This window comes from Oratosquilla oratoria, chromosome 9 (genome assembly GCF_046742065.1).
Source record: "Oratosquilla oratoria isolate Oo_2021 chromosome 9, ASM4674206v1, whole genome shotgun sequence".
Classification (NCBI taxonomy): domain Eukaryota; kingdom Metazoa; phylum Arthropoda; class Malacostraca; order Stomatopoda; family Squillidae; genus Oratosquilla; species Oratosquilla oratoria.
The window spans coordinates 72,882,698-72,894,155 of NC_134785.1; the positions used below are offsets into that span (position 1 = coordinate 72,882,698).

Consider the following 11,458-nt stretch of genomic DNA (forward strand, 5'->3'; position numbering starts at 1 on the left):
TAAAAAGATAAATGATCTGAAAATTTTCATCCATACATCTTCTGGGTATGAAGCAACCGTTGTCACATTCTGACCTCACTTGGGGCTCTCGTTGGCTGGTTCAAATATCCCAAGAGACCCCAGGCCAACATACACTCAATGAGTGAAGTCAGTATGTGACCTCTCTTATTTACTTTCCCCTCCAGCCTGTCCTTCTGTGGTTTGCATATATCAACCATTTCTATGAACCTTTAAATAGAACAAAACTTTTGGACCCTTTGTATTTTTGTTTCTTAGCTCATTGCATTGATTCTGAAAATTTAAACCCTGGGTATGACAAACTCAAATTGCTGAATTAGTGGCTGACAGCAATATCATCATGGTAGGCATAAGGAGAGAGAGAGAGAGAGAGAGAGAGAGAGAGAGAGAGTGCAAGTGTGAGTGAGTGTGTGTAGGTGCGTGCTCACATGTGCAGAAAGAGAGAGGTGGTTAGCGGTAGCCAGCCAAGGGATGCATTCACCATTAACCATGCCACTCCCATCCACCATCTATTTGTCTCCCTTCTCCCTTTAAGATTCAAACAAGACTTAACTACAGATAAGGCTACTTACATGTCTGCCCCTTGACCTTGGCTTTGCAATCTGCAGCTACAGAGCTTGTGCTTGGTTGCTCCATCTCACAGTTGTCTTCACACTTCTTGACCGATTCCTCATCCAAAGATGGTGGTCCGGAGGTAGTCACCTTAGGTCTCAGCGCTTCTTCTGCCTCAACTATCACTTCATCAGCCATGTGAATGATCTGCTCCAGATCTCCAGTGGGAGCAAGAGAGCCCTGCGAACCTCGGACTTGTTCCTCGGGGTGTTCTGCTGTAGTCGTCATTTCCACATCTGCATCGGATGATGGGGTTGTACTCCTATCTTCCACAAACGTGTTCTCTTGTTGCATATTGACCACTTCTTCTGATTCTTCAGATTCCAAATGCTGGGGTTCCTGTTCAGAAGATGTAGACTCAGGGTTGGGTATGCTAGGAGGAGAGTCTGAACTTTCCAATGGAGTGTCACTAGGAGCAGGGTCTGATACTTCAGTGCTGCTGGATGCTTCCCTTTCCAATGGTGTGGTACTGATACCAGTGTCTGACACTTCTGTGCTGCTGGATGCTCCCTGTTCCTCTGTAGTAGTCTCCATAGGAGAATTATTTGTCGGGTCACTTGCCACCTCTTCCACAGAGGCTGAAGATACTCCAGAAGATGATCGAGTAGAGCTGGGAGGAATATCCTCACCTTGCGACTGAACTCGTTGTTGATGCAATACATTCATCTTAGAAGCTTGTTGTGCAACAGCTTCCTCCTGCAGCAGAGTCTGTCGTGTCTCTTCCTCCATGTACTGCAACACTGCCTCTATGCAGGGCTCAAGACTGAAGAAGGGAGTACCTGTTTGCTCAAGCTTCCTCCTGAGTGTGGCTTTCACAGTGGCAGGAGGGAATCCCATATTCATGGCAGCCTTTGTAATGTCCAGCTGCAGAAGGCGCTCCAGTTCTGCATCCGATATAACCCCAACAGTACTTTTAGAAGAGCTACCAGAAGCTGATGACGTACCTGCTTTACTAGGCTGTGATCTTATTACAGTTTTGTAGTAGGGTGGCTTTTCTCTTCGAACCTGCAAAACAAAGTAAATTTTTTTTTAATACTTCTACACTTGTACAAACAATGCTGGCTTCTGACTGTTCAATGAAAATACAATTCACCATCCTTGGGCTAGGAATCACATTTCTAAAGATTCTTTCCATTTCTCCAATTCTTCCTTTCATTGCTGAAAACTGAAGGAGTGTGAACTCAAACCTAAGTCTAGCAGAATGCAAGACCTGTACAATTACAATCCTACCACCTAAAAGTGTTAAAATACGTGACTAACCTTATCTATGAAATCTTGTCCTTTCTTCAAAAGTACAAAATTACAATCTGGGTACCAACGCACATGTTCTTCCCAGGGTTTGTCATCATTTTCCCAGTTACGAAGACCACCGCCACAATGGAAACACCTCACATGGTCACTGAGTCCTTTTAAAGTAGTACATGATATTAGAACAAAGTAAGGTCATTGCACATTGGTAAAATAATACCAATGACCCACTTTCGGAGAAGAATAGGCGAAAGTAAAAAGATCTCCATATATTTTTATCACTATCTGTGATCCTCTTCAGCAGAAGAGGATCACAGATAGTGATTGAAATATAGGGACCTTTTTACTTTCACCTATTCTTCTCCTTAAGTGGGTCATTAGTATTACATGATATTAGTTTCAGAAAGTTGACAAATTTCTTCAGTGGAAATATGTAGACTGTATTAGTTTGTAATTACAGCTATGTCACAATTTTTTAACAAAACTATGTAGCTTAAATCATGCAGATATCATTCTGGCTAATGCCTGGCAATCTTGACCAAAACTGGAGTAAATTTTGGATCTAAATGAGGTCTCAAATGAACCATCATTATCTGATGTTGGCCCAAATAAAATCAGCAAAGATGAACACATTTAAGGGAATATCATACCAAAAAGTAGGTCAAAGTATTTTCACCACAAATGCTTTGACCTATGGGAAATTGTAAGAAATGGCTTTCTACTCCGTGTTTTGAAAGTGTATATTTCAGTGAAGCCATATCCAAAACTTTACTATAATAATCAACAACTTGAAGCAATGACAATTTGATTATCAAAATCTAAAATTATTTAATCCATTTCCATAGCAATAACTAATATACAAAGAAAAATTACCACAATAGAAGAATCCTGCATCTGCAAGTTCCTCTGGTTTCTGTTGAACCCGTTCAGGCCATTTGAAAAATGATGATACTCTACTTTCTTTCGTAAGGAAATCTTTTCGTTTGGGACCGCTGTGTTGTGGGAGACCCATCTCATCAAAGTTACAAGTTCCTTCCTTAGATTGGGGTGTTTCTGCAAAGATGATATTATCAAATGAAAAACTGCATAGATGATGTTCACAAAATCAACAAGAAATTTAATTATTTAAAATCTAACATCAATATACTATGACCATACCACAGTGTGTAATATTTAAACATATATTGTTGTGCTGTAACAAATTAAAAGTATCAACACCAAAATGTGCAGACATGTGATGTGCAAACGAATATATATATATATATATATATATATATATTATATATATATATATATATATGCACAAATAAAAAATAACAGATTCTAAATCATTTCCATACACAAATGTGCAGCTACTCACTTCTATACTTGAAAAAGACTACACATGAAAGATGTGATCATCAAGCAGAGAACGAGGAGGAAGTGGAGGTAGAACAGGAGGAAATGATGTGCCCTAAAACTCCCAAGTAGAAAACAGTGTGAACATTGATCCATTTACCCTCAACAGTCATGAACATACAAGGTACATACATATAGACATATATCAAGGCTTTTTTCCCCCTTACAAGGGAGGTAGCCAAAAAGGAAAAGGCATAAAATCATTCCCACCTATTCCATCCCTGAATACACTCCACACCCCTCCACCCTCCCTCTCATCTTAGCACCTCCTGGATGACGGGTCATCCCTGCACCTTGTCCACTGCCCTGGGTCAGAAGCAGTGTCGCAAGACACAACACATCCACAGCAAGGCCGCTTCATTAAATCGGCACCCCCCCATGCATACAAGGTAATGGAGGTAAAAGTTTGTGGTGGTGCTATGAGGCAAACATTAGAGAGAATAATCTCCCCACTTCCCCATGAGGTCGAGCCTAATATTTCTTTACCAACTCTGATGACTATTTTCTCCATTTTTCTATAAAAAAGGATGGGTTGACATCTGGCAAATGCTTTTAATCATGTTAGCCAATGACATTGAAACAAATGCTCTTAATCATGTTAGCCAATGACATTAAAACAAATCTACACTAAGACACAGAAGAACCTATGGAAGGCCTGAGACTTGTTACTGGTTATTGTGCTACTGAGGGTTCTTAGTTTTGGAAATGAAGGCGGCAAATATTACCATTAGGGTGACTGATTCTATGTACACATGTTCAAACTAAAAAGCACATGTGCTTCTCATTACAATAAATATATCGGCTAACAAGTCATGTAATTTGGCACTAGTTTCATCGGAACATAGCTGACATGATATTAACATGAATTGGATCCATCATCATGGGATTCCAAATATACTGGTGCCAAGGTAATGGTGTACCAATTCTAGAAATTGTGCACAAGGTCCCTAAATCTACGAGAGATAAAAATGGAAGGGTTATATTGGTGTTTTTACATTTAACAAAAATACGAGTTGGCTATACCATATCAATATTTTCTGTTGTAAAAATGGCTGATGGCAATGAAAATAGCAATATTTTCACTATGGATGATTTAGATTGTAGATACAGAGCAGTCATTACGACATTGATGGTGTTCTGGTGGCAGTCACTGATCCACCAACACACAGATCTCTGATCTCTCTGACCGAGATCAAAGAGGCTGCGAATATGTTGAAGGGTGGAAAGGCAGCTGACATCTGCAACATCAGTGTCGAGTTGCAGCAAGCTGGAGGTGAGGCCAGTACTGGCTGCTGTCTGCCAGTCCAGTACCATTCCCTGACTGGAGAATGGGTCTAGATGTCTCACAGGAGGTCTTTGTTGCAGCCCTTGAAATCACTGCACATGGAGGTGAAACCTCATGGACTCCAGGTCTCCTGAACCAAGACCAAGGTCTAGGCGTTTGGGGTCTTACTGGTTGACACTTCAGTTTGCCCATGCACGTGGCCAGGACTCACGAGGTCTTGGAAACCTTCACATATCTTGTTCTGGTCATTGTGAGGATATTTAATATGTATACCCTTCCAGATTACTAGAATCTTTGTACACAAATGGTTACAGAGAAAAGCTCTTCTACAACCAAATGTATTAATAAATGTGCACCAATACACCCATACCTGCCCATCAGCACTGGATATACGAACATCCAAATCACTTAAAACCCAGTGAGATTGAAATTAAATAAAGCAATTCAGATGGGATAATCTAAATTACAAGACTACTTCAATGATAACCCATTACGATTGTCTTAATACATAATATAAACTTTTTTATAATCTATCAGCACTTTCTAGCAAAACAAGGTAGCTATTTACATGAGAGAAATCTTCAGAACTTTCATTCCCATCTAGCCTCTTCCCATCCTAACCATGAGAAAATGAAAAATACACCAAAAATAAAATTCAAGTTGGTAAATACATATATACAAAAGTTGTTACAGTAACTATTCAATATATGTGACGGCATTTGTACAACAGTTAATGGCGTAGAAAAAAGTACCTTTATCAATATATTAACCCTCTTGCACATTATGAGGTTTTCTGCACTAAAGGTTACTCTTGATAGACCATTCAATGCAATCAAATCAAATTCTTAACAGGGCTGTTATAGCAGCAATTAATTACATTATAAAAATTAACTGGTAAATGGCCAAGCAAAACAGAAATAAGATGTCGGAAAAATGCAGTAATCTCTCGAAGACCTTTTTTTTTTTAAATAATGACAAAACCTGCAATTCTACTTCTTATAGGTACCACAAATAAGATAAGGACTAACAGCATTAAGGGGGATGAAAATACTGTTATTCTGTTTCTTATACTAAATAAAAAAAAATAATTCTCCGGTTTGCGAGTTTTTCTCGAGACCCAGCAAAACGGTCGCACCGGACCCTGAGTAGGTGTAAGGGTTTATTCAGTTCGTTTCACATTTTCAACTGGAACTGATCTGATTCACGTTGTTCATTTATTAATATTATGAGTTTTTTTCGGAAATTGTTATCGCACAAGCACAGTGACGAAACTTTTGAAAAACTCGAGTTGTTTGACGGAGAAATTTCGCGAGGGAGTATGTGTGAGTTCAAAAAACATTACTTTGCGGGTTATAAGAATTTTACAAAACATGGGGGAAAATCGGATCATGGGGATTACCAAAGGTATTATTTGGAATAAGAAGAACTCGAAGAAGAATTCGAAGAAGAACTCGAAGAAGAACTTGAAGAACTCGAAGAAGAAGAACTCGAAGAAGAAGAAGGACTCAAAGAAGAACAACTCGAAAAACTCGAAGAAGAAGAAGAAGAAGAACTCGAAGAACTTGAAGAAGAATTCTAAGAAGAAGAACTCAAAGAAGAAGAACTCAAAGAAGAAGAACTCGAAAAAGAAGAAGAAGAATAGCGAGCAGCGCCGCAGGCCAAGTCCCCCGGCGCAGCCGGGAGCTTGTATTTCCTATTTTTTTTTCCCCAAATGTTTTAACAGCTAAAATTCACTTTTCTATTCCACAGCAATACCTTTATGAGGCTGGCATTATATAAGACATGCAAACCATTGAGCAGAAGAAAACTATACTGGAGAAAATGAGCTGGTAAAAATTCGAGTGTTCATGAACATGATGTTTATTTCTATTGGAAATAATTTGTTTTTAATATTCACACCCCACCCCAACCCAGTCTGGGGAAAACCATGTATGAAAATCAGGGTCTACAGTGAAAAAAAAAAAGAGAGAGAGAGAGAGAGAGAGAGAGAGAGAGAGAGAGAGAGAGAGAGAGAGAGAGAGAGAGAGAGAGAGAGAGAGAGAGAGAGAGAGAGAGAATCATCCAAATAAAAAAAATACCTAAACAATCCCAACATTCTTTGAGGTGTGTGCCTAGTCAGTGGGGGGGCTTTGTTCATGAACCTCCCCAGGGCCCCTACATGGGGGGGGAATGCCCCGGGGCACCACTTTGGGTGAAAAGAAGGTAAAGCAAATTCCCCCTAATGTACTTTTAATGCATAATCTATTTATCATGAGTTGTGTGTGTATAAACATTGTTTTCTGGATGAATGTTACATGTGAATCGTGCTAGTGACCATCAGATGTGGAAGATGGAGGTAGAAGTGGTGTGTGTGTGTGGGGGGGGGCAGCACTTGCCCATGTTGGGGCCCTGAACCTTCCCCCACAGAATGTAGATCACCTAGTTTGTGGGTTTTCCCCCCAACCTCCCAGTGGAGTTTGCATTACCTAGTTAGAGGGTTCTACTCCCCCCCCCCTAAGATGTAGTCATCTATTCTAGCCAGTGGTGAGTGGGGGCTACCCCAAGCATTTCATCTACAAGTAATCTGCAATGATTATCCATAGAAATATATATTGTTGAATTAATATAAATGAGAGGGGGGGAGGGGGCACTGATTAAGTGAAAAAACCTTGCTGTGGATGTACTGTGTCTTGCTACATTGCTTCTAACCCAGGGCAGTGGGCGAGATACAGGGATGACCAGTCATCCATGAGGAGATAAGATGAGAGGGAGTGGGATGGGATAGGAGACTTGGCTACCTCCCTTATAAGGGGAAAAAGCTCTTGGTATAAATATATATAGGGAGAAATATCATACAGAGCATATGGACACTTTCGAATTTTATAGTTTCCCTTCAACTTTCAGGGATGTGAGCAGTGAAAATATACTTGTGCCTAAACTTCTTTGATGTGCAAGTGTGTTAAAACAGCGACAGTAGAGGCTTTTTTTTAAATGCCTTTGGGCTTTGTCACACACGTATTCTACACATTCAGACATGAAAAACTAGTATTAATGCATCTTCCACTCACTGAGGCAAAAGGAGAGGCAGTGATCATTTCCACATCCATCAGACCCCTCTGTAAAGATACTTTCTGTAGCCATTGTGTACTTGTAGTCATAGTTTATGTATCTGTTTCAAATATATTACACAGTACATCTCTTCCATGGTTCCAAGCCTTAACATAATATAAATAAATGTATACCTACCACTTTGAATCCTCCCTTAAAACCAGATTATTACCAACTGGAAAATTTATGGGTTTATACTTACTGCATTCTGGATAAGACCCTGGCATGTGTCGACCAGTGCCACAGACATCATAACTTGTAGAGGGCTGCTGAGCAGGAGTTTTGGATTGGGGAATACGTGAAAGTATTTCACTTTCTTCCAGGGGCACATTTCCAACAGGATGTCCCTTCACAAAAGGGCATTGTGGGAAGTGGCGCTTGTGTTCCCCTCTTGCAGTATCACCTGGGTCCCAAGACCCTACAATGCCACGGCAAAAGACGCAAGCAACATGATCTTCTGTGCGAAGGTAGTAGAAACCATCTTTTGCTAAATCTGCTGGACTAAGCCATTCCACAGGCCAGTCAATGAAGGTGGCTAAACGCTCTTTCTCATAACGCAAACTATCATAAGAGTTGAACTTCTTGGAGGGACTAGAAACAGGAAGAGATTTGGCAAATGAACAATTTGGCTTTTTGCTCCTGTGAAGAAGGTACAAGTCTACTGCAGGATTCAGATTGTATGCATCGATTTCAAGTCCACACTCAAAACATCGCACTTCACCATCCTTTCGTGTGTAGTAGAAACCTGCACTAGCAAGAATGTCCTTTGACTGAAAATTTTCTCCGTATGTGCTCAGCCTGTATACTTTCTCAGACAACTTTTTGACATCATGAGTCACATCACCCATTTTTACAAATTAATGTAATTTCAGACTCTAAAGAGCAAACTAGTATTTTCTATGTAAAAAAATCCTCTCAAATTCACAGATGTACTGCTACAATGTCATGGTTCCAACAGTCACCTCGACCAAACGACGCACATCTTGATTTCTGAAAAGGAGAAAAGTTGACGTTAGTAGATATAGTTCCTTTCTCCCTAGATAGCACCAACATCATCACCCTTTCCATTATCCCCACAAAAAGGTAGTTATAGTTCTTATATCACCCCTTTATAATATATGAGATATTTTACATATCTATGATGGGTATGAAAAGTGTAGGGTCAACTTGGCCCATCTACTCAGCGAAGCTGCCCCACCATGATTAGGTTAGGTTAGGTTTGAGTAGACAAATTTGTCATACTTTAATTTCTTCGATATCCATATCTATCAAAAGAAAGATAGCTTCTCAAGCAGCTGATGGGCCAAGTTGGCGATGGGCCGAGCTGGCTGGTAAGCATATGAAGTACTCGTAAAAATAAATTTTGTAAAAATGCAGGGGATGGTACCAAAGGGAAACACCACCCCAGGTTTGGTAGGAAGGACCTGCAAAAGAAGGCCCATAAACAGCTGCTCCCTTCAACTGAAGACTATCCAGGCTGAAAGGTTTCCCTGTGCTGGCCTGACTCTTCAAATGTCTCCCAATAGATACAAAAGACCTAACAGGAGCATGGAGGCTAGACAAATCCCTGGACAACATTCCAGATGAGCCTCCGATCCTGCATAGCCCAAGCTCACGAGGAGCAGCAACAAACTTTATTGCAGACCAGTTCCAATATGAGGCTCGGGCAGAGATGTGGGAGTGGCGTGTCCCTAGACTGGCCATTGTGTTAACACCAAAAACTACCTAAAAGTACTATATCAGCACTGTATACAAGTCAAACTGAAGAAGGTCAGTTATTCAGTCAATGGACCAATAAATTCATCAACCAATCCTTTGTCCCAAGACCTTCTTGGAGACTTGTAGCTCTCAGGTAATTACCAATGGACATTGAACTGGCTCACAAGTCCCCGAGTTAAACATTTTGTGGTCTGGGATGGGCAAGTACAGCAATGAAGGATAGGGCATTACATCAGCTAAAATGAAATCAGCAGTAGCATGCCACTAAAATATCTACAACCTTCCATCTGCACCTGGCAACAAATAACACACACACAGCAATGAAATATACACTCCAAGACCACAATAGGACTGACCTATAAGTAAAACAAATGTCGATGGTTTGGACACATGGGAAGAATGAATGAAAGACTACTGAAAAGTCTGGAAAGTATACATGGATGGAGTCAGTTTGATATGAAGAGTGAAAATGAGACTGAAGGGTAGGGCACCAGGTGAACAGGGCTTGGAATCACGTAAAAGAAGGATTATAAAGGAAGGAAATGATTGCAAAATATACGAGTAAATTAATGTAAGGGTGTGGCCTAAATAGTGGTTATACACTGAGTTAAACGCAGATTTTTTTTTTTTTTACCAATTAAGGAGTGACTTCCTTCAAATTGATGAAATGATCTGAAAGTGATGTCAGCCAAAAAAATAAATAAATAAAAAACAAGTAAATAATAAAATAAACGAGATAGTATAAACAAACAAACTATAATAATAATTAAAACTGATTTCCCTGAAAGACCTCGGAACTTTCCTCTTACCTGACCTCACTGACAACTACGAGAGTCCCAGCATTCTCTCACTTTCTGGCGGATCCCCCGACCTTCCCATCTCTCCACCCTAGGTGCAGATGCCCTATATTTATTTATAACATTGAATTACGTTGAGAGGTGTTATTATCTAAAAAATTCCATGGTCCTTCCGAGCACACTGGTACGAAATGCAGCGCTCGTAAAATAATACTAAGAGCAATTTACGTAAGCATCCGAGAATGAACTCCGTAGACTAGGTTCCCTGGACTGGGGCTGAGAACCAGGCAGGTTTGTGAAAGATGTTTGCTTCTAGAGGACCAAACTACGATAACTTTATACCTTTCTACGAAATACATCTAACGAATAAACAGCAATACAACAACATGGGCACATAATATTACAAAAATGGGTATACATGCTTTGAAAAATATTACAACGAGACAAGTATGTCACTTTGACTTTCCCACCGTGGTAAATAAAAAAAAAATAATTTGCTACACTTAAACAATAGCTAAAATTTGAATCTATCTAAATAAATTTCAATAACCAGATACAACTAATCCATACTTTGGGAGATAATACATATCTGATATCAATTACAAGGTTTAAAAATTATACTGTATCAAATGACTTGGTGCGTCCTGGCATGTTAGTCTGCCAACAAATTTCACTAAAATAAGTATTTGTGTAAATACTGAAAACTTGAAAAATGTGCTTTTAATCAAGTTGATCGAAGTTCCTATTCATGTTCTGTTTTACAACTGCGTTACGAGCACAGGATACTCACATATTGATTTGAAGCGCCCTTCCGCGAATGTAACCTCTGCTCGCACGATGATTGTTCACCATGGCCTCCTCCTACGTGCTTTGTCAACAAGAACGCACAGGGAAATTTATTTACCTCGGTATTATATAAATATACTTAGCCTTTTATTTAGAATTTCAATGTATATTATTTTATGCAATATATTCTATAAAAATGGATCAGATTATTCTGGCCGATGGTGATCCAGAAAAGAAATGATTTTTAACCTCTGTAAATATCTGAACGCCTCTCAAGGGCAAATACTATCGCCTGTTATATACATATATGTTAGATGCTACGTTTGCGTTATAATTTTTTATTTCTGTATATTAGTATTCGGATGAATATATATTTCCAGTATTTACTCTCTGTTTACTTAATTTATTAAATATTAGCAGGTTTTAAAGCTCCACCTTACCGAAAAACTCCTGTATCCGAATGTATTACATTGACTTAGTTAATCATTATCCAAACAGATTTCACTCA

The 11,458-nt window shown here is 39.5% G+C and overlaps 2 protein-coding genes across 8 annotated transcripts in view; one reads left to right on the forward strand and one right to left on the reverse strand.

Moving 5' to 3' along the window:
• Positions 1-11,458, forward strand: part of LOC143028603 (uncharacterized) — a 210,081-nt gene that overhangs the window by 51,403 nt on the left and 147,220 nt on the right. The gene's annotated exons all lie outside the window — the stretch shown is intronic.
• LOC143028600 (baculoviral IAP repeat-containing protein 2-like) overlaps positions 1-11,458 on the reverse strand; it is a 74,176-nt gene that overhangs the window by 4,129 nt on the left and 58,589 nt on the right. For 5 of the 7 annotated variants that reach the window (XR_012966746.1, XM_076190934.1, XM_076190936.1 and 2 more), the window contains exons 2-6: positions 7,851-8,638; positions 7,609-7,656; positions 2,752-2,931; positions 1,891-2,036; positions 591-1,635 (exon numbers count right to left, since the gene is read on the reverse strand). Coding sequence is in view for 6 of the 7 variants with exons in the window: in XM_076190934.1 (XP_076047049.1) it covers positions 591-1,635; positions 1,891-2,036; positions 2,752-2,931; positions 7,609-7,656; positions 7,851-8,496 (2,065 nt within the window). In the remaining variant the exon portion in view is untranslated. Of the gene's footprint in view, positions 1-590; positions 1,636-1,890; positions 2,037-2,751; positions 2,932-7,608; positions 7,657-7,850; positions 8,639-10,954; positions 11,033-11,458 lie in introns of all 7 variants that reach the window. The other 2 variants (XM_076190933.1, XM_076190937.1) reach the window with 2 other exon arrangements.